Raw genomic sequence first — 24,216 nt, 5'->3', positions numbered from 1 at the left:
TTTTCTCCCGTAAGAGTTCCTGAACACCTCACCCTGACCTGTAACTCAACATTGTAGATGGATCCTAAAAGCTGACAAGGGTCTAGAAACATTCTATGAGCACATTCCACAACTTGGACCTCTCCCGTTTAAAGCAGAGCACTGTGTCTGTTTCCCATTGTGGGACTAGTATTTCCCCAACTCGAGTCCCTTGCATGCAATTGCCATGAGTTTTTGGCAAACCCACAAGCCACCTGCCTCATCAGACACTTAACATTCTCTTTAAGTAAATTCACTTTTTATACTGAGCTTCTTCCTAAACAAGTTACCCATGAAATTCCACGTTTGACGTTCCGGTTGATTTCCACCTCTATGTCTGTAATGGTACTGCCTGAAACAGGAGCCATCAATCAGCTGTGGCTGTTAACACTGAAATTAAGTAAAATTAAAAATCTGGCTCTTCATCGGCCTGGGATGCAGGAGTCCTGGGTTCGATTCCCGGCCAGGGCACACAAGAGTAGCACCCATCTGCTTCTCCACCCCTCCCCCTCTCCTTCCTCTCTGTCTCTCTCTTACCCTCCCGCAGCTGAGGCTCCATTGGAGCAAAGTTGGCCCAGGCGCTGAGGATGGCTCCATGGCCTCTGCCTCAGGCACTAGAATGGCTCTGGTCGCAAAAGAGCAACGCCCCAGATGGGCAGAGCATCGCCCCCTGGTGGGCATGCTGGGTGGATCCCAGTCGGGCACATGCAGGAGTCTGTCTGACTGCCACCCCGTTTCCAACTTCAGAAAAATACAAAAAAAAAAAAAAAAAAAAATCTGGCTCTTCAGTAGCACCAGTCACAGGTTAAAGTGTTCTATGGCCACATGGTATTCTATGTTATAAGACATCTCCTTACATCAGAGTTCTGTTGAACAGCACTGGTCTTCCAGCACGTCAGTGCTCATGAACTTCCATGGCCAGGGCGAGACAGTACAAGCTATATTTGAAATTCTGAGTCCTCCCTCTGTTTACAAAACCAGCTGTGTTTACAAAACATTTCTGGCCAATGGTATCAGAAAGGGTTAAAGTACAAGCAATGATTTATGCAGACAAATGACAGGTATTATCCGAGCAGAGTTCTGTTAGGGAATGAGGAAGCATCTTCAGATCACATTGTCACAAACTCTCTCTTTTTTTTTTTTTTACAAATTATTTTTATCAATGTTTATTTCTTTATTGCTCTCACTAAATGTTAAAGGAAATTCAAAACACCTGTGATGATAAAGCGTTTGGTATTAAAACTAGAACTTCCTTGCATTCTAACCTTGAAAAACCGCCGTCCACAGCTGCCAGGCTACCAGCTGCGGTCTGCGTGTGGCGGCACCTCTCGGCGAAGCACGGCTGTGTTGGCATGTTGGCCACCCCCGCTCTGCCCTGCGTCCTCCTTCACCTTCTGTTCCCGACACCCCTGTGAGGAGTTTTGCCACCTCTGACACTTTTTTTGTGCTGTCTGTGTTTTTACTTTGCAAAATGGTAGGAGCTTGACCCTATCCTCTCTCCCAGATGCAGAGTGATTTAATGAATGATATCGTGGCTGTCACCACACACTAAGATCCTGGGGCTGGGGTGGGTGCCAAAGTGGTAGAGGTGTTCCTGTTGTCCCATTGGAGCAGAGGTAGCGTGGCTAAACTGGCTTTCAGCCGAGTTCACCTGGAGCACACACAGTGTGCCATGTACGTGTCTGTTGAATCCTGTGCACCTCAGGTGTGCCTCTGAGGAGTTTCCAACGAGGCTTTGCTCTGTCCCTTTTGTTTTTACCCTTGGTCTGACTCTGAGTCACTGCACTGCCGTGAACTGTACCTGCTCGGTGCCATCCAAATGTCAGCCGCTTGGAGGGAGGCTTCGAGGACAACCACAGGGAGAAGAGGCTGAGCAGGAAACTGGTCAGGTCGATGAAGAGGTGGGCAGCGTCTGTGACGACGGCAAGACTCCCAGCCATGTGGCCACCTAGGGGGCGCAGAACAGCACACAGGCTAGGGCCCCAGAGTACACCTGGATTCACACGCATACTACCCAGAGTTGGTGGAAATGCCACAGACTCACAGAGCTTTAGAAGAGAATTTAACATTGATTCAATCCACCTCTTCCACCCAATTGGACAAGTAAAGAGACGGAGACTCAGAGAGTGGGTAGGATTTGCACACATAGAAGTGAATTTCGAGGACAAGGCCATTTTGAGGGGAGTAAAGGTACACAGATTGGAAAGTGTGGGCCTTCTTGGATGGAGACCATCCCTCTTAGACGGGGGGATAAGGATTCAGAAAGGGCAATACAAAACGATGACGCCAGAGAGCTATCGGGCGGATTCCGAGGGTCTCACACTCCACACTGACGGCCTGAACTTTTGTCTGCAAACCAGAGGACACAATGACTCCCTGATGTGCTTTTATTTTATTTTTTTAACTTGTAATTTTACTATAGCCTTTCCACTTTGTTCTTTTCTACTAATCTGTGTTATCCACCTGAGTTCAAGACCCCTGCTATAAACTGTGGGGGAGAGCGAGGAGGGAGGGCGGGCGCCTTCCAGGGGGGTTCCTCAGTGCAACAGTCCGGCCCCGCGGAGGAAGAGGACCCAAGGCGTGGAGTCCTGCCTGGCTTTTCTCTCCATTTCCTGGGCTCCCTCTGCTTCCGCCACGCCCCCCGCCTCCTTTCTCTTTTGAGAAAAGACCTCCAGCCTTCCTTGCAGAACAAGGCTTGTTGTTTGAGAGCAATAACCTTCATTGTTCTCACTGTCTCTTCCCAGCCAGGAGCTTTTGCTGCCGGATGGTCCTCCTAGCAGCTGTTTATTGCCTTCCTTCGGTACTAAACTAAAAAGTGACGGAGACCGTCAGTCATCAGCCCCTCCATCATCTAACTCACCTTGTCGGCTAATGATTTTTAAAAAATTACGTATGTGGCTTCTAATTGCAGTAATTCCCACAGACCGCTGGCCCTAGCTTCAGTTAATAACTGGTTTGTCAAAGTTTAATGGTCTGAAGCAAAGGAGTCTTCAAGCTTGTTACCGAGCTGTCAGTGCAAAAATCGCAATGATTCATTAGCCAAAAAGTAACATTTTGCTAACAAATCAGCTGTCCTTCCAATTATCCTCTAGTGTTGCTCTATCTGCCGGGCTGGAGCCTGATAATAAAGCTGTGTTAATAATGTATTATTTCTTGCCCGGGAAATGACTACACGCAGATAAGCAGCGTGCCACCATCTCGGCGATGAATGATGGTGGCACTTCTGCGTGCTGAGCTGAAGTCGTAGGAAATGAAGTCTTCTGGGGTTTCTTCAGTGGGCTCCGCTGAGTCAGGAGGTGACCGAGAAAGGAAAAGGGCCATGTTTTGGAAGAAGTGTGTTAACATGGAGGTCCAGGAACCAAACACCATTTTACAACCATCAGAACTACCTTTAAGAACCATCCAGGAAATTGTGGGCAATCACGCTGAGTGGCTATGGAGCAAAATGTTTGCAAGAGGTGGTTTGCAACTGAACTTGCATTTGCATCTGAATGCATGGAGTCCTACTGACAATTAACTCAATCATCCAGCCAGTATTTATTGAGCACTTACTGTGCACAGTACAGGGATGGGATATAAAAAAAAAAGGTAAAAATGTCACCATCCCTCCCTTCAATGATTGCACCAACACTCACTGTGCCAAAGACATACACAAAGGGCTTGAAGGCTAGAAAACCACTCTCACTTTTCACACGATGCTTTCTGTAGACATTTAAGAAACGTCAAAACATGCCTATGCAAACTTTGGTCTGTTGTAAATACTTGTAACATAACAGCTCCGTGAATTTTTGACGTATCAAGCTCCATAGTATAATACCACTACTCATAAAACAAACCCTTTTATTTCAAAGATATGGATTAATAGAATACAGTGGTGTATGTAGTCCAGTAATGGGAAACAAGGTTAATGTTGTCAGCGAAACATTTACTTCCTTCGGTCCTGTCAGCATGTCTCTGTTCGCCACAGGACACATCATGTGTACTGAACACCAACTCCCTGAATCTGGGGTGACTGTGGGACCCCGGCCCAGTGGCTCCCCTGATTTTCTACTGTCATCTTCACCCCACAGGCCCTGAGTAGGGTCTGTTTCGAGAATGTCGCCCTCAGTGCCTCTCCTGCCTTGCTGTACACGCACTGCTCTGTACGCCTTCCCATGTAATCCAGAAATGCGAAAGCTGCCGCCTCACTCCCTGCCTTTGTCACCGTTTCCTTTGGCTAAGACTGTGTGTGTTAACTGCTAGCTTCCTCTCCCTCCACATTAGTGGCACCGAATGTAGCTACATATTAGACTTGCTTGAATTGCTGCCTAAGAATCCATAGTCCAGCCCTGGCCGGTTTGCTCAGCGGTAGAGTGTTGACCTGGTATATAGAAGTGCCAGGTTTGATTCCCAGTCAGGACACACAGGAGAGGCGAACATTTGCTTCTCCCCTCTCCACCTTCCCCCTTCTCTCTCACATGCCCTCTCTCTCTTTCTCTCTCTCTCTTTCTCTCTCTTCTTTCTCTCTCTCTCTCTCTCTCTCTCTTTCTTCCCCTCCCTCAGCCATGATTGGTTTGAGCTCATTGGCCCCAGGCACTGAGCATGGCTCTGTAGAGCCTCCATCTCAGGCACTAAAAATAGCTCATTTGTGACCGGCCCCAGACCAGCAGAGCATAGGCCCAAGATGGGGTTGCCAGGTAAATCCCAATCAGAGGGGCATGAGGAGTCTGTCTCTGTATCTCCCCTCTATATCTCCTCTCACACACACACACACACACAAAAGAATCCATAGTTCCTGTCCTATTGCAGACCTATCCACTCCAGGTGTCCCCAGGCAAGGCTAGTATTTACTACCTCCTGGACCCCAGCAGTAACCAGGGCTGCTCATTCAGGCCCTCTATCTGAAAGGCCCTTCTCGTCTGCCTCTTAGCCACTCCTCAATTTCTGCCCATCCCGCGAGGCTTTGCTCAAATCCTATATCCAGCAGGAGTGATCTGAGAATAATAATTGCTTTCTTTGACGTAGTCAAGATGACGTGAGGAAGAAAGGGAGCTGGGGGTTGGGCTCTTGAATCATAACCAGCGTTTCGATCAGTGTGGGGAATGAGGAGAGGGGTTTTTCATGCAAATAAAAAGGCATAAGCCAAAGCTACAGAGATGCTAAGGTACAAGGATTCTTTTGCATCCAATGAACAAATGGCTGAAACAGAGGAGTCATCTAGGGAAGCAGTAAAAGGAAGAGACTGGTCATGAGTTGGGCAGCCAGATGGTGGAATGAGTTGAAAGTCAAAGTAAGAAATTTTCATTTTGTCCAAGGTGCCAGAGCTTTCCAGGATAGTGATCTGTCCCACTTGGGGCCGCCAGGGGGACCTTGCCCAGAGGGGGCCCCTGAGCCAGCCTCTTCGCGCCACAAGCAGCCTTGCCAGGTTATCCCCAGTGCTCAGTAAAATCTCCTACATCTGCAAGAGGGGACAGACTGAACCAGGCAGAGGGGAGCCACAGGAGAGTGTGAAGATAGAATTAACATGCTGAGAGCAATGTTTTGGGGGAAACCCACTCAAAATAAATACAGCTCAAATTCTAAACTTATCCACTTAACTCCTTTTCTTTCTTTCACTGACATCACTTTGCTCTGACTCTAAAATAAAGTCAGATTAGAACTCACAGACTAATTATTAGGAAGGAAAAGAAACGGAGGAGATTGATTTGCTCACTCCAAGTGAATAGCTTCCCAATCTGCCCCCTAAAAATACGAGTCATTTAAAAGGCAAAGCAGCAGAGCATAAGAAAAGGTACAAGGGGAAAAGCGAGTTTCGTGAATGGAAGGTATCTCATTTCAGACTATTGATTGGACATCAGCAGGGGAGAAGAGGCCGTGGATTCTCAGCCTCTGCGCAGATTCAGGGAAGAGCAGAGGGAGAAAATAGTGGAGCAAACAAGCCAGCATCTACCTCTTCCTGGGCTGTGTTCATAGGGGGCAGCGCCACCACGTGATCTGGAAGGCTGAGAATTTCCAGAACATCGCCTTTTCACATCACATTTCAAATGGGTGCTGTTTTTTTAGATTTTCCATCTTGTCAGTCTCTTTCATGAGTCATTCCATAGTGTCCACGATCTTAACATATTTCAGTAATAAAAAAAGAATACCCCTCTGCCGAAGAGATCAGTGGGCTTCCAAAGGGCGTTTTCCAGATTGGAACTGCTAGAAGGAAATTATTTGCCACTCCGCCATGCTATTAACTCAGCTCCTTCAAAAGACTTACCCTGGCTCTAGAAATTGTGTGTTGTCAATTATCGTTGTAGACCAATTGAAAGAAGGTTATTAGGGGATTTTTCTTGGGCTGGATAGGTCTAAGTTCTTTTCCAGTTTTGAAAAGCTATGAAAGTCTGAGTATATAGGTCATAACACTCGATTAATTCTAATTTCTAGCTATTGTGGTGCAAAAAAATATCCTAGCAGATTCCATTTCCTTCCATTATCAGGTTATTTATTCATTTATGCCAACTTTTGGGAAATACAGGAAAAAATGAAGCAAAAATATTGGTAACAGAGTGTAACAGGTAACAGTGGTAACAAACTGATAGTAGCTTATGACATTATATGCCAGGGAGTTTACAGTGCATTTGTTAAGAAACTTTTAGGGGGGAAAGTAATAAATAAGATAACATTGCATATCAAAACCTTCAGACTAAGTTCATAGTTGCACATAATTTTATTAAAAAAAAAGAAAGGGTAGGCCCTGGTTGGCTGGCTCAGTGGTAGAGCATTGGCCCGCTGGTGGGTTCGATTCCTAGCCAGGGCACACAGGAGAAACACCCATCTGCTTCTCCACTCTTCCCACTCTCCTTTCTCTCTATCTCTCTCTTCCCCTCCCGCAGCCAAGGCTCCATTGGAGCAAAGTTGGCCCAGGTGCTGAGGCTAGCTCCATGGCCTCCACCTCAGGCACTAGAATGGCTCTGTTTGCAATGGAGCAATGACCCAGATAGGCAGAGCATCAACCCCTGGTGGGCATGCCGGGTGCATCAATCAGGCACATGCAGGAGTCTGTCTCTATTCCTCCCCCCTTCTCACTTCAAAAAAATACAAATAAAAAATAAAAAGAAAGGGTAAAAATAAATAATATAATGTAAGATATTAAAATAGCCTGACTAGGCTGTGGTGCAGTGGATAGAGTGTGGGACTGGGATGCGGAGGACCCAGGTTCGAGACCCCGAGGTCACCAGCTTGAGTGCGGGCTCATCTGGTTTGAGCAAAGTTCACCAGCTTGGACCCAAGGTCGCTGGCTTGAGCAAGGGGTTACTTGGTCTGCTGTAGCCCCACAGTCAAAGCACAAATGAGAAAGCAGTCAATGAACAACTAAGGTGTCGCAACAAAAAACTAATGATTGCTGCTTCTCATCTCTCTCCGTTCCTGTCTGTCTGTCCCAATCTATCCCTCTCTCTGACTCTCTCTCTGTCTCTGTAAAAAAAAAAAGATATTAAAATATACATGAGAATACAACCCTGACAAAAGATGGAAAAAGTAAAAAAAGGTTTTAATTTTATGAATTAAAAAACAGAAGAAAAATTAAAACAATAATATAGTCAAGAAAATATAGACAAATAATATAACACTAAGTTAGACATCTAAATCAAGAAAAAGAAGAGAAACTATATAAACAACATTAAAATGGGAAGCAGCTAGAATAAATAATACCAATATGAGGCTATTATATTCCACCACATGATAATGAATTTGAAATTTTCAATGAGGTGAATGAAAAAACATAAGCTGGAAAAATATAAATGACCAAAATTTACCCAAGTGGAAATTTTGAGTATGTCACTGAATGAGGAAGCTAAAATATATATATATAAGAATTAGACAATTTATCAGGGAATTCTTTTTTTTTTTTTTAATCTATTTTTTTTTAATTTATTTATTCATTTTTAGAGAGGACAGAGAGAGGGAGAGAGAGAGACAGAGAGAGAGAGAAGGGGGGGGAGGAGCTGGAAGCATCAACTCCCATATGTGCCTTGACCAGGCAAGCCCAGGGTTTCAAACCAGCGACCTCAGCATTTCCAGGTCGATGTTTTATCCACTGCACCACCACAGGTCAGGCATATCAGGGAATTCTTAAAAGAAAGAGATGATTATAATGTTATATATATTGTTTAATTTTTGTTTTTTAAAAAAGGTATTATTAAAACTAAATGTTTGGCCCTGGCCTGTTGGCTCAGTGGTAGAGCATCGGCCTGGCATGTGGAAGTCCTGGGTTCAATTCCTGGTCAAGGCACACAGGAGAAACACCTATCAGCTTCTCCACCTTTCCCCCTCTCCTTTCTTTCTCTCTTCCCCTTCCTCAGCCAAGGCTCCATTTGAGCAAAATTGGCCCAGGAGCTGAGGATGGCTCCATGGCCTCCGCTTCAGGAGCTAGAATGGCTCCAGTTGCAACAAAGCAATGGCCCAGATGGGCAGAGCATCGCCCCCTGGTGAGCATGCCAGGTGAATCCCCATCGGGCACATGCGGGAATCTGTCTGACTGCCTTATTGCCTCTAACTTTGGAAAAGTACAAAAAAAAACAACTAAGGTTTCATTTTTCTGTGTGTAATTGATTCAAAAACTTAGAAAAGGCCCTGGCTGGTTAGCTCAGTGGTAGAGCATCGGCCTGGCGTGCAGGAGTCCCGGGTTCGATTCCCGGCCAGGACACACAGGAGAAGCGCCCATCTGCTTCTCCACCCCTCTCCCTCTCCTTCCTCTCTGTCTCTCTCTTCCCCTCCTGCAGCCAAGGCTCTATTGGAGCAAAGTTGGCCCGGGCGCTGAGGATGGCTCCATGGCCTCTGCCTCAGGCGCTAGAATGGCCCTGGATGCAACAGGGTAATGCCCCAGAGGGGCAGAGCATCGCCCCCTGGTGGGCATGCCGGGTGGATCCCGGTCGGGCGCATGTGGGAGTCTGTCTGACTGCCTCCTCGTTTCCAACTTCAGAAAAATACAAAAAAAAAAAAAAAAAACACCCAAAAAACTTAGAAAAATAGCTTCAAAAGAGAAAACTAAAATTAAGTTTCCATTATCAAAAATGTATAAAAAGCCTAATAAAAATATGAGAGGCTTAGATTGGAGCAATGCATTAAAAGAAGGGTTCAGCACAGTCCATTTGAGAAGTACCCTAGTGAGAGCCTAAGATCCCGAGTCCTGAAATTCAGACTGCCTGACCCCTGCAGGTGTGTTACTGAAGTACAGCACTTGACTCTTGGTGCTTCAGATATCTCGTCTGTCAAGTGCAGTTAACAATAGGACTACCTCTCAGGGATTTCAACAGGGTTAAGTGAGGTAATACAATGGGAAGCATTCATCATCACAGCTCCTGGCACATAGTAAGCATTAAATAAATATTCAGTTATTAACATCATAATGCCAGAATTACAAAGATCATGTTATAAAAGGAAATCTCCAAATATAACACACATCAATAATGGGTAAAATTGTTTTTAACAAAATAAATTTAAAATAAATCATATTTGTTACATGTCAACACTCATCCTTGACTTTTGGTTAATCATTAAACAATTAGGACAAGGAGAATACTTCATTAAGATAATAAAAAAAAAATTGGCCCTGGCCGGTTGGCTCAGCGGTAGAGCGTCGGCCTAGCGTGCGGAGGACCCGGGTTCGATTCCCGGCCAGGGCACACAGGAGAGGCACCCATTTGCCTCTCCACCCCTCTCCCTCTCCTTCCTCTCTGTCTCTCTCTTCCCCTCCTGCAGCCAAGGCTCCATTGGAGCAAAGATGGCCCGGGCGCTGGGGATGGCTCTGTGGCCTCTGCCTCAGGCGCTGGAGTGGCTCTGGTTGCAACATGGCGACGCCCAGGATGGGCAGAGCATCACCCCCTGGTGGGCAGAGCTTCGCCCCTGGTGGGCGTGCCGGGTGGATCCCGGTCGGGCGCATGCGGGAGTCTGTCTGACTGTCTCTCCCTGTTTCCAGCTTCAGAAAAAAAAGAAAAAAAAAAAAAAAGAAAAAAAAAAGATAATAAAAATACTTAACCCCTCAGAAAACATTTTATTTCACAGTTAAATAGTTTAACATAAAATTTAATTTAGCATCAGATATTATTTAACATGATACAAATAATGAAAAACATAAATGAGGTATAACTATTGAAAATGAGGAGAAATATGGTTTTTGCACAAGATAGAGTTGTCTCCAGAGATGGGGGGTGGGTGAGAGAGGAACAGAGGTACATTTAAAATAATAATATTTCAAATGCACTGTTGAGTACAAAATGAGTATACAAAATGGCAACTTTTCAGAATAAAAACCTAATTATCTAGAAAAGAGGAAAGGAAGACCCTACTCACCTCTGGAAAGAGTAAACCATGCCCATAAAATAGCGATCAATAAGTCTAGCAAGAAATAGGCTGTTTCTGTGTTAAAACAAATAAGTAAACAAACAAAAACCACAAAACTTTGATAAGAGATGTAAAGTATTGAGGTGAATGGAGAAACATATCGTATTCCTGGAGAAAAAATTGAGTATTTTAAAGAGATTTTGTGCTCCCAAAAGAATTTATATACCAATATAATTATAATTAGATTCTGGAGGGAACCAAACAAAATGATTCTCATGTTTAATTAAAACAATAAGCTGAAATAAGTCACCTTTACCTTTCTTTGTTTGTTTGTTAAACATGGGATAATAAGGAAAGAACAAGAGATATTATAAGATATAAATTGGCATTAATTAAATGTTACCACTGACAGAGACCAGTAACAGGGATCATGAAATACCTTAGAACCAAGTCCTATTGCTTAAAAAATTTGATAAATGGTAAAAAGAAATATCAAAAATCAATGGAAAAGCCTGACCAGGCAGTGGTGCAGTGGATAAAGCATCAGCCTGGGATACAGAGGACCCAGGTTCAAAACCCTGAGGTTGCTGGCTTGAGTACAAGCTCACCAGCTTGAGCACAGGGTTGCCAGCTTGAGCGTGAGATCACAAACATGACCCCATGGTCCCTGGCTTGAGCCCAAAGGTGGCTAGCTTGAAGCCCAAGGTATCTAGCTTGAGCCCAAGGTCACTGGGTTGAGCAAGGGGTCACTGGCTCAGCTGTAGCCCCCTGGTCAAGGCACTATGAGAAAGCAATCAATGGACAACTAAGGTGCCACAACAAAGAACTGATGCTTCTCATCTCTCTCCCTTCCTGTCTGTCCCTAATTGTTCCTCTTTCTGTCTCTCTCACACACACAAAAAAAGAAAAATCAATGGAGAAAATAATTATTTCATAAACAATACTGAAAATTGTGTTAGCTCTTTAGAAAAAGAATTTTCAATCCTTGAAATGTATCTAAATTTACATTGATTTAAAACTAAATGCAAAAACCTGAACAACAAAATGGGATTTATCTTCTCGGTAGCTGGGAAAGGCTTAGTAAGCTCTAAAATAGTGAAAGAGTAGTAACAAAATCAGCTAAAAATGAAATGTTTGTTACAATTATTTATATGACACTTAAAACTTCTCTGAGTCAAAGCAAAGTTTAAACAAAAATTGAAAAGTAAACCACAAAGTGAAAAAGTACTTCTTACAAATATAACAAAAGTTTAATATCCTAATATGTAAGGAGCTCCCAGAGATCTATATAGAGAATTACAAATTACTGTATTTAAGAAAGAAACACTAAGAGGCAAAAGACCCTGGCTGGGCAGCTCAGTTGGTTAGAGCATCATCCCGATACACCAAGGTTATAGGTTCGAGCCCCGGTCTGGACACATACAAGAATCAACCAATGAGTGCATGAATAAATGGAACAACAAATCTCTCTCTCTCTCTCTCTCTCTCTCTCTCTCTCTCTCTCTCTCTACTTTCCTCTCTAAAACTCAATAAATAAAATTTTAAAAATTATTTTAAAGAGGAAAGCAGGAAATGAATTTGCAGGAAAATACAGATCACTAATAAGCATGCAAAAAGTATCCTAGCAGTCATGAATGTTCAAGCACACTCATTTATACATTAACAAAGATTTTTAAAATATTAAAATAAGTTCTGGTAAAGTTTTGAGCTAAATTCTCATGTAGACCTGGCAGACATATGGCTTGTTTTAAGCTTTCTTGATAGTAGGTTAGCAATATGCATCAAGAAGTAATCAAAATAATCATGCCCTTCAACCGTTTCTAGGACTCTCTTTGAAGTCATTAACCAGAAAGGTAGGCAGAGTGTTATTTTTCATTGCAGCATTGTTCATATCAGGGAGAAAAAATCCCTAAATTTCTAACAATAGTGAGATGGTTATTTAAATCACAGTGTAGTGTATATTGTTCAGGCATAAAATGTTTTTAAAGAGTATTTGATGGCATGGTCAAAAGCATTCAGAATACTTTCAGTTGTTTAAAAAAACTTAGCTATGAACAGAAAATATATCATACAAAGATACTTTCTAATTTTATTGGAGGTTATCACTCAAATGTAGGATAGTGATGAATTTAATTTTGTTTCCTTCTATTTTCCAACTTATCTACAATAAGCCAATGGTTCTCTCATACTTACAGACAATATTAACTCTTACTTTAAAAGAAGAAGCTCGGTGACCCTCCCGTGATGATGTGGGGCTATGCTTGCTTGTTGAGTCAGAGAAGTCTTCCTGAGAAATACTCACCCACCACCTCTCCAATCATGAACACGAAGCATACCCCCGAAGCAGTGCGGAGTTTCCACTTGGCGGCAGCTTGCTCGTCTGCCCTGTTCTCTGCGGCCTTGGCATTGCCATGACAGTGATAGATGGCTCCTGACTCCAGCTCCGCTGCCTTCTCTCCAGCACATCGATCCTTAGTCACGGGTCTCTGCTGGGAGGCCACACTAGGGATGAGTTTGACAGAAGCAAGAAATGAACATGGTTGCAAACACCACTGACGGCCTTACCCGTTCTTTGAGCCACCAGCAGGGCATTTGCTACCTAACTAGGAAGTTATAATTCATAGCTCCTTCTGCAAGAAATATCAAGTGCAAGGAACAAGCAAGGAATTTCTATCTGAAGTCTCAAGCACTAAAAGTTTTTATTTTGTTCAATCAAACTCTTATTCAGTCTCTACCACCAGTGATGAAGAGATGTCGGAAGACTAGGAGAAAGGCAGCAGAGGCACTTTGATGCAGTTTCTTCCCAGACACTTTACTTTGAAAAGAATTGGACACTGTGCCACAGAGCGGAAAAGGGAGTGGTAACAGTGTTAGGTATGTGCAGATGAGCCAGCCTGGTGGTGGGGACACCCGTCATTACATGCCCTCACTCTCACTTTCTTCTGCAACATTGTTAATAGGCCACAGCACTTTTTCCTGATGCGTCCATATAGACTCACAGAAGCTTTCTTTTTTAATTATTAACTGAATTTATTGGGATGGCATTGGTTTGCAAAACCACACAGGTTTTGAGTGTATAACTCAATAAAACGTTATTCTCCATGCTGTATTGTGCACCCTCCACCCCAAAGCAAAGTCTTCTTCCATCCCCATCCCCCCTCTTGGCCCACCTCCACCTAGCACCCACCCACTTTCCCTTTGGCTGTCGCCACACCACACTGTTGTGTGTGTGTGTGTGTGTGTGTGTGTGTGTGTGTGTTGGCTACTCCCTTCCCCTTCTTTCATCTAGCCACCTCCCCCCACTCCCCTCGGACAGCTGTCAGTCTGTTTCATGCATCCATGCCTCTGTTTCTATTTTGTTCATCAGTTGATTTTGTCCATTAGATCCCACATATAAGTGAAAGCATAACCTTCTTAACACAGCATTGCAGACAATCTTTACCAATCCGTGGAAGTTGTCATGGAAGTTGGAACTTACTACTTATTCTTCCTCTAGGAAGCCGCACATATCAGTTCTGCTTACATAAAATTATTATTTAGAGCCATTTGTAGAATTATAGAATTTCATAGATGGAAAGATTGTAGATAACATTTAGTCCAACCTCATAATTTCTCAGCTGAATAATTAAGGTTCAGAGAGGTTAAGTTACTGCCTGAGGTCAAACAGTTAGGAAACAGCAGAGCAGGGATGCTAAGACTACTGTTTTTCCCACTTTGCTTCCCTACATGAACTTTGGTGCCTCTAAAACCAACCTTTACTGATCCAAATGTTGATGTTCACAGATCTTGAGTTAATCAGATTTAATTTTTCTTAAAACAAACTTATTACAAGGCATTAATAAGATTCTTAGAATTGAGAACTTTGTATTCATGGCTTTGAAAGGTATAAAAACAGAAATAAATTAGCTTCCAGTTGAAGAGCTATTTAATTTGTCTTATCGCCATCTGGAATTAAAGGTCTGCAGGCTTTGGCTTAGATGATGATTTTGATTATGACTCTAATTATCATTACATTTGTTTTTTTCTGAATAAAATAATATATTCATTATAGAAAACCTGCAATTACAGAAAAGCACAAGGCAGAGGGTAAAATCACTGATAATCTTACCTGCAAGAAACAATGATTATGGGCTTATTGTTGTTTAGATTTTTAATCTACAGACATACTCTTTAATGCATAATTGGCAACCATATAAATTAGAATATTTTTTATTGCAAGTACAGAAAACAAAGCTCATGCTAGGTCAATTAATAAGTGGGGATTATTGGTTCTGCAGCTAACAATGTCTGGAGGTATCAGGCTTCTGGTTGATGTAGCAGGGCTCCCAATCCACTGCTTTGCAGTTCTCACTATGCTTCAACCTCAGGCTGTTTTTCCTCATGGTAGTGGAATGTTTGCCCAGGGTAATCAGGGCTACATGCTTGCTTTCTCTTAAACAGGATGCTAGAGTGTCCCCATTTCCAACTGCTACAAGAATCCTGAGTTGCATACTGATTGGGCTGAATGAGGACCAAACCTTCTAGTCAGAGGAACATGGATGGGCTGATTGGCTCAGACTTTGTTTCAGTCAGAAGATCGGCTAAACCCAGCCATGCTGATGCCTAGAGCTGAGAACAGGGTAAATGCTACCTAAGTCACATGGCTGCACATCCGTGGGGATGAATCGGAATGGACTGTGGATGAAATGACAGTGTCACCATAGGTTCCTATCAAAGATACAGCTTTAGAACATAAATCTTAGCTGTATACTGTTAACATTTTTTTTAATTTATTAAATATTCTACATCATTATTTTTAACATATAGAGATTATATTTAATATAGATATACCACAAAATAATGAACTTATTTCATATTATTGGATAATTCATTTTTTTCAATTATTTGTTCAGATAGATAAGCACCACTGTGAGTCATATTCTTATAGTTAATCTTTGCTCAAGTTATTATTATCTCCTTAAAATGTAATCCTAGATAGGAAACCACTTGGTCAAGGAACATCTATATTTTTAAGGACTTGATGTGTATTGCCAAATTGACCTCAGAATGTTTGTTCTAAATGATGTTAATAGCACTCAGGATTTTGAACAGTTCCAAATAATCTTCATTTTGGAAAAAGAACCATTTGGCAAGAGACACATGAAGTATTTGTATCTATACATTTTTGCCTTTGTAATGTGAATATATACCCTGATAATAAACAGCCATATAATGTAGTAGTGTGGGTCACCAATGGTCATCAGGTCAGAGGACCCTGAAAACTGGTAAGGAATCATGGAAGTGGTTCCCCCTTTCCTTGTGCTGAGAAGGCAGCAGGAGGAAGACAGAGTTGCCAGTTGATTCAGCACAATTTATATGACCACTGGTTTACTGCGATTATGTGAAGCTTTACTTTATATTTTTTTGTGAATCTCCTGGCCAGGGAGAAACCAGGTGGTAAATGACCAGGAGAGAGAGCTTATCCTGGAGCAGTTTAAAAGGCCAGTATCCCACGAGGGCACAGCCTGTGGCCAGTGCCACAAGGGAATAAATGCAAGGACCCTGGCCAATTTAGACTTTTAAATACTGCTTTCTGTAGAACTCAGATTGACCAATACGGCAGTACTTTGAGCTAAGATTGAGTTTGAAGCACTAAGTCAGACATCCAAAAGTGGGCTTCAGAGGGTCCATTGACATTGGATGCACAATGTTCGTGTGTGTGTGTGTGTGTGTGTGTGTGTGTGTGTGTGTGTGTGTGTGTGTGTGTTTTATGGGGGTGGATAAGAGTCCACAGTCCTCACAGGGCCCCCAAAAGAATCTATGATTCTAAAGAAGTTAAAAACCCAAGTTGAAATACATTCCCCATCATCTCATTAGAACAAAGTGATCTGAGTGTCTCTAGAATCTAGATACAGTACAGGCTCTTGAGCTGAAAGATCATATTCACTCCATGAGTTTTTAAAAGGAAGTTCTAAAAAGCAAATGCTATGCTGCATAGAAAAATTAAATGTAAGTATGTTGCCAAAGAATAAATCCCCCCAGATCCCCACACAGTCTCGTACGGTTGAGGCTCTGAAGAGCAGGCACCACAGACCAGAGAGAAGAGGTTTACTATAGCATCAAAGGGCACAAAAGGGGAGAAACAGCTTCCTAACTGGTAAGATGTGGGACCAGGATGAATAGTCTCTTCCAGGTTTAATTGTTTTTATTTGAAAAGAAAATAAAAACAAGTTGGGCAGTGTTTTCATCAGCATGTCCTGCAAGCTATACCCACTTATGGGGCAAATGAGACCCTATAACTATACATAAATGGCCAGTTTTATGTGCATAACAAAGCGCTAGTGATCTGTTTTAATGAGAAGGGGAATGCTGTTATTTCAATAATGTAGAGATGCTCTAGTAATAGTGTCCATAGTGTTAATAATTTGTTGTAAAAATTTCTGCCTGACCTAAATGAGGCTTTATTGTTTATGATCTCAATAAATCACATCTAATATTACTTTCTGAGAAAAATAATTCTAATAAGGTGAGATAATAGATGTGCTCAATTCTTTGTCATATGTCTTCAAAGAAAAGTTATAAATATCCAAAGGGAGAAAGTTTTTCTTTGCAGTTACTCAGATATTTGATTCTAACAAACATAATGTTGCCCTTATTTGGAATATTAATTTGGTTCCATGAAAAAAAAATTACACATATTATTAATGGATAAGTATTTTCTTAAGTTCTGTTCCTAAAATGAATTTATTTTGGATTTTCATTCATTCATCTCTATGTATTGAGTGTGTTTCTCTTTGCTCTCCACTTGGATTGAATTCTATGACGCACACAACTCTTGTTCTTACATGTCTGTCTTTATCGGACAATTGTCTCATCTGAAAAGCGTTTACTAACCCAACTTCCTGTGTAAGGTTTCTCTAACCTTGCTGTAATTCCCCTTTATTTTTCAGTTCTCCATTTATCGCTCCTGAAAAGCTTTCTCTGACTGCCATAGTCCAGCTAAGATCTAGGTTTCTTCTGAGATATTTTCATTGAAGGACCCCAGAATGACACATATGCTATTTTGTAATTGATTATATTAAACTTGGATATTTTTATTATAAGTATGTATGTCTGATAATGGTATTATATGAGTAAGAAAATAGCAAATAATTTTAAGATCAATGTAACCACAATTTTGTCACATAGTTGAAAAGCCTTATTCTTTCTAACCATAATTTAATACAATTTACTATCTATTTTAAAAGTAGAAATAATTGAGAGAAAGAAAGGTAGACACATTAGATTGTATATGTCTATTTTCTGGAAGGAAATCTATAGATGAAAATACATTCATTAAGTGTGTTCTTCATTCTCTTAGGATATTTAGAAATCAAATCCACTATGTAGAGCATTGCATATGAATTATCCAAGTCAGACAACAGTTTATAAAATTTTACAAAATGCCCCAAGTTGCACGGCCCAAGTTTCCAATTTTGAAGCTGTGGGATCTAGGGATTTACTGAGTATTGAAGACAGAAAACTGTGAAGCAGAAACAAATGTCTGTTACCTGTCTAGCGTGAAGGCATACATCTTGGTGGCTTTGTCATTCACAAGATAAGTTCTTTCAAGAAACTCCATGGTGGCCAAGACGAGGGCTTCTGCTGATGCTGTAGTTAGTCTTGTTATTATTGTTGCTGCTGCTGTTTAATTCACTGTCCGGTTTTGGAAGCGAAGCAGCATTACAGTTATTCACACACTTTCCAAAGACTTCTGGGACTTAATATTACAAGCCTCCTACATCAGTGTTCTTAGTAGATCTGCTAAAATGACAGCCTCCTTGAAATATCACCTGGCCTCATTCTCTCACCCACACAAACTCCTGTACTAGAAAGAGACCTCCAGGCAGGATCATATGAAGTGTGTGTGTGTGTGTGTGTGTGTGTATCTGTGTGTGTGTGAGTGTGTGTGTGTGTGTGTGCATGCACCCGTGCTCCCTGATTCCACTGTGCTTTCTAAGAGGCACAGGAGCTCGGGCTTTCCTTCTAAATGCTGATATAGAGGATTGGTCTTCAGAGCACACCTGAGTGATCTGCAAACAGCTAACCTTCTGTACAATAATCGCATTATTTTTTCTTTTCCTTTCCTTTGTTTCAGGGGCAATGGGGAGGTCTCTCTCTCTCTCTCTCTCTCTCTCTCTCTCTCTCTCTCTTTCTCTCTTTCAGTCTAAAAGCATTTTTCCTGACATTTAGTTCTAAGATGACCTCTAAGCAGCTGTCAGAATTTACTACCCTTCTCCTAAGACCACTTTGGGATTTCACTACTGAACAGAGGACATGGGTCATCAGTCACTGAAGTCTGTAGTCTGAAACAGTTCCTGGTGCAGCAGCTTTGAAATCCATTTGACGGGCAGGAGGAGGGCAAACTCAGCTTCTAAATAAATGACAGCCCTTATCCTTATAGCAGCCAGAATGATCTGTGCCCTCCCTGGCCAGGGCACCATTTGCTGAGGATGAAAGACTCTCCCAAGGAAGCCCTATCAGCAAATGAATCACAACTCTTAACAATGGGGTTTTCCGAGCTGATCCCAGAGACCTTCCACCACAAACTCCCAGGGATTTACCTTTGATCTCATTACAAAGCACTTTCCTTTCCAGACAGGAAAAGATGGGATAGTCCAAGGGCAAAAACCTGGTCAACCAGCAGGCATTTGTGCATGGGCAAAGACCGTCCAAGGCCTGCACAGATGCCTGCAGGGTGGGCAGTGCCAAGTGGTAAAGAGGGTGTAAACCTGAGTCCTTTCTTCTTCAACACTCACTTCCTAGTGAGGAAACTCTGGGTGCTGTACTTCCGGTATAGCCCAGTGGCCCAGCATCCTGACGACTTTCCCGTCTTGATGAGTAGAGACGGGAACCTAATAAAATAAACAACCTAATAAAATAAACATAAACTGCCTGACCTGTGGTGGCGCAGTGGATAAAGCGACGACCTAGAAATGCTGAGGTCGCCAGTTCGAAACCCTGGGCTTGCCTGGTCAAGGCACATATGGGAGTTGATGCTTCCAGCTCCTCCCCCTTCTCTCTCTCTGTCTCTCTCTCTCTGTCTCTCTCTCTCCCTCTCCTCTCTAAAATGAATAAATAAAAAATTAAAAAATAAATAAATAAACATAAACTAATACAATAGACATAAACTAATTCTTTATACTACAAAAGTAGAAAACCAGAAAAGAATGACTAATCCAGCCATGCGACACATTGCCACATTTTACAGCTTGAGTCATTTCTGAGTAATTTCTAGCACATCTGAGAGAAAATGAATTCAAGTGAACAAATGTCAAAAAGTGAGGAGACGACTTAAAATTGGGTTGAAATCCATGAAGGATAAGTACAAAGAAGAGAAGATAAACAAGCCTCAGATGGAGGAAAGAGACTATTTGGCTATAAATATCAACAGGAAACAAATAATCTGGAAGTTTGAGATTCCATAGAAAGAGTTGTATCACTAGTGTGTATGTGGATGCACAGAAATATTTCTATCTGCTTGTGATTCTATGAGTACGGAGATCCGTACAATGTTGTGAAAGTGAGTTGCCTATTGAAGCAAGAATGGAGGGACCATAGATTGGAAAGGTCAGGGAAGACTGACATGGGGTCGGGTAAGACAAAGATGGGAGGAGGGAACGGGATCCCTACTAAAAAGACAAGAAAATACAGCACCAATAAGATGTACTCTATCACATCTCTTATTTATTTGTGAGTTGAACTATATAAAATTGCCATTTTTAGGGCCCAGTAAGGCCTACCATAAGCAATCTCATATGATTGGACTTAAATATATATGCATACATGTCTACACACCTATAAATATATACGTGTGTGTGTACATATATGATACGTTTAAAAAGGAAAAGTGTGCATATTTTTAAAGTATTGGGGAATTAGGTACTATTTTCATCAAAGGTTTGTAAATTTTCAAGTGCAACCCTTCAAGATAACTGCTTTACCATAAACCAGAGCTTCTGACGTGAGTCGTATAATAGCAGGGCATAGGGAGGCTGGTAAACGAAACTCTTATGTTACAAAAAGGAGGTTTTGCTGCAGTAAATGCAGATGTAGATCATTTATGAACAAGAACTGCCTGCGTGTTCCATTATGTAAAATATTCATCTGTTAATCATCTTCTCCTCCTACAAACTCATTCTAACTGCACCATCATCCACCTCTCTGCAGTGCACTGTCAGCACAAGGTTGATGAAAAATCTCTCCTCCTCCCTGACTCACCTCTGGCCACTTTTGGCATTGCACTGCCAATCAAGGGTCATTGGCCCTAATCAGACTCCACAAGAGTGACACAATTTGTATTTGGAAAGCAACACAGATCACAAAAGCACATCCATCCCCTCTCTTGTTGCCAGTCTGTTTGGGTGGGCATTATACTGCTCATCTCAGTTTCCTAGGCAACCAGCTTCAAAACCATCCTGAATTACAGGTTGTCCTCTCCGCCCACTCTCCATCAGAAGCTTGTAACAACTGAAGGGGCAAAATGCAATTTATAACAGTTACCTCTGAGAATAAATATTCTGTCAGCCACAAGAACAGCTCATCACTGACACAACCAAGAACTAGCTGGGCTCTCCAGTGCTACCCATTGTCGGCAATGCTGCCTTACTAAGATTTTACAAACAGGAGCTCAGACTTGGGCAACAATCATTTACACAGGTGTCTTACACCTTGTTTGATATTTCACTTGCAGAAAGGATATGTGTTTTATGCAAAATCATTCGATCCTCCCTAGACATTAAAGTACTGAGTTCTCATGATTTGCATTCACAAAATTTAAACTCATATTTCAGAAATACTTCCTGTTGCCATTGTTTGCATCTAACTATTCTTTAAAAAGGACAAACAAATGTGCTTGTTTGTAAATAATGTGGATTTTTCATCCAGTTTGGCTCTTTCCTGTTTGTGTGGAAAGGCAAGCAGTACAGTAAGGTGGCTTAATGCATGGGCTTTCCAATTAGACTTAGTCTGAGTTTCTGGTTTGACCACTCTCTTACACTTGTGACCTTGATCAAGGTTTCCTGACCTCTGTGGCTTTCAGTTTCTCATCTATAAAATGGGAGCATTAACAGACTCCATCTTAGAGAGTTCTTTGAAGAGTAAGAAAGATAGTATGTATAAAAGTTCTTAGCACAGTTACCCGGCATATTATCCCTTTTATGTTCAAGTGAGCTGCTACGAATTTAGCGTTGTCTAGGTAAGATGTCTTGGCTGTCCCGGAGAAACTGGCCCCAGTCTTAGCAGAAGACTAAGAATTACCCGTGGATGGGCCCTGGCCGGTTGGCTCAGTGGTAGAGCGTCGGCCTGGCGTGCAGAGGTCCCGGGTTTGATTCTCGGCCAGGGCACACAGGAGAAGGGCCATCTGCTTCTCCACCCCTCCCCCTCTCCTTCCTCTCTGTCTCTCTCTTCCCTCCCGCAGCGGAGGCTCCATTGGAGCAAAGATGGCCCGGGCGCTGGGGATGGCTCCTTGGCCTCTGCCCCAGGCACTAGAGTGGCTCTGGTCGCAGCAAAGCGACGCCCCGGAGGGGCAGAGCATCGCCCCCTGGTGGGCAGAGCGTCGCCCCCTGGTGGGCGTGCCAGGTGGATCCCAGTCGGGCGCATGCGGGAGTCTGTCTGACTGTCTCTCCCCATTTCCAGCTTCAGAAAAAAAAAAAAAAAAAAAAAAAAAAGAATTACCCGTGGATGGAAGAATTCAACAAGAAAGGAGAGGTTATTGGAAAGAAGAATTGGGATGTTAACCTGCCATCGGCCGTAGGACATAGGCAGATCCCTCAAACTCTTTGCGCTCAACTTTCTGAAAGAGTAGATTTGTGCCTGTTTCATGCTAACTGCTTAGCAGTAGCGTGCCATTTAAAATGTGCCCTCGTCATTGACACAACAGAAGAGGACATGCAAACTCAAACAGTATAATCACCTGCTGAATATTCTGGATTTATGTATTCCCACACAGGCTACAGAGATATTACTTCTAAGTTGGGTAGCATTTCCTTAGGACGGTGGTTTTATGGTTATCCCTACAGTGTGAGGTTTTTCCAAAGTTCCATCCAGGAACTTGAAAACAAAACATTGAAATTTAATTGGATTGTATTTTAGAGCATGTTAGGAAATTTCATTTTAATCTGAAGTCAACATGTATAAAACTTAAAGTTCCCTGATAGTTCACACGTTACTTGAAAATGGAATGCAAGTCATCTGCATTTTATTTTCTTTTTGAGAAATTGGTACTCTATAACTCTTTGTTTTGCCATTTTGATTTTTAAAAAGATTAAACAGTAAAAATGTCCCAGTGCAAATAGTTTGTATTTGTTAAAAAAAAATACTTGATAAAATATTGATACTAAAACAATAGAAGAAATATTTTAGTAAGCCTGATAGATGCAAATAAATAATACAAAACTAAACTAGCAGTTTTCCCGTAGGGGGAAGTATTAGGGCTAGGCGGTTAAAATGTTTATGAAGTGTATATTTGACTGATTCGTCCCCACATCCCACACTTTTCCACACACTCTGCAAACCTAAACTAAGTAACCCTTAAATGCACCCTGTGAGCTAGATAGGTTTGCCTACGTCTGGCGAACTCCAAAGCAGTGTTCTGATGGCTTCCCATTTTCACAACTGTGTGTCTCTCTTCTTTATTTTACTTACATTGGCAAGCAAGAGAAGGTTCTAAGAACCTAAACCTGATTTTAAGGCACTGGAATAAAAGAGACAAAAACCTACTTTCAAATATTCCATTTTCTTTATCTTCAAATGTACAGAACATCACCAAAAACTACAGCACTGAGTTCCTAGATCTAGAAAATGAGCCTTCCTGTCATTGTCTGCAATGCCACCACCATTATCTGCAATGCCACCATTTAATTTTCCTCCAAGCAATTTACTTTCCTTTAGTGAAAGGCCTTGAGGGACCCATAATTCCTCTTAGGAGATGGATTTTCACAGCAGGTCCCCAGATGAACGCCAAGGGAGCCGAGGCATACTCATCTTCTCCCCTAAATCCCGAAGCCTGGATTTATTTGATTCGAGACTGACAAGACTGTGCCTCTCAGGAGACAGTCCAGGAGACAAGACAAAAGCCGCCCACAAGCTTTCCCCTGCAAGGCGGAGCCATCGCTTTTCATGTCAAACCCAAAATGCATCAAGGGACGGCAGCTGGGTTTTCTGCTTGGAAGCACAGCCACGAGGCATTGCAGCTAATTCATCCCTTCTCTTGGTATTAATGAATTCGATTCCAGTGAGTCTGCATTTTTAAATGCTGCTAATCCAATTGTAGCAAATCTCACCCCCACCAACAGGGGATGAATTAGTTCTTTGATTTGTATCCAACACAAACAAGGGGGGTATGGTCTTAGCTTCTGGTTCCCTAACCTTTCTACTCTTACCACCCAGATATGGGTCAGTGATGTGGTGGAAGCATCCATGTCCCTCCCAGTCAACTAACTCCAAAAAAGAAGAAAAAATACTTATTTAATTATAATGATGAACGCATAACACACTATTGAAAATAAGGATAATTTCCCCTTGACCCTTCAGTGCCTTTACCAGAAGGGTGATACTTTATGATTCATAGAATAAAAGTTTTATTTTAAACATTATAAATGTTCAGATTAAATTGCTACAAAAATAATATCCGAGACACAGACAACGATGATGTCCTCCTATTTTAAGTGTTGTGTATGCAAAAAAAGAAAAAGAAAAAGAAAGAAAAGAGAAGAGAAGAAAAGAAAAAAGAAAAGAAAAGAAAAGAAAAGAAATCCATAGGACAAAACTGTATGAACAGCTGTGGGTAGAATTTGGTAACAATAGGATTTGGCATAACCTGCACTTCCTAGTCACACGTTAGTTTTAAAGAAGGTTGATAAATTGTAAACTCAG

General features: G+C 42.0%; 1 protein-coding gene across 2 annotated transcripts in view; it reads right to left on the bottom strand.

Moving 5' to 3' along the window:
• Nucleotides 1–18,074, bottom strand: part of SLC30A8 (solute carrier family 30 member 8) — a 32,848-nt gene extending 14,774 nt beyond the window's left edge. For both annotated transcript variants that reach the window (XM_066372495.1, XM_066372496.1), the window contains exons 1-3: nt 17,853–18,074; nt 12,626–12,825; nt 1,820–1,966 (exon numbers count right to left, since the gene is read on the bottom strand). In XM_066372495.1, the coding sequence (XP_066228592.1) occupies nt 1,820–1,966; nt 12,626–12,825; nt 17,853–17,923 (418 nt within the window). In that variant the 5' untranslated portion in view covers nt 17,924–18,074. The remainder of the gene's footprint in view (nt 1–1,819; nt 1,967–12,625; nt 12,826–17,852) is intronic.
• Between the last annotated feature and the right edge of the window lie 6,142 nt (nt 18,075–24,216).

This window comes from Saccopteryx leptura, chromosome 3 (assembly GCF_036850995.1).
Source record: "Saccopteryx leptura isolate mSacLep1 chromosome 3, mSacLep1_pri_phased_curated, whole genome shotgun sequence".
Taxonomy (NCBI): Eukaryota; Metazoa; Chordata; class Mammalia; order Chiroptera; family Emballonuridae; genus Saccopteryx; species Saccopteryx leptura.
This window is presented reverse-complemented; position numbering and strand designations above follow the sequence as displayed.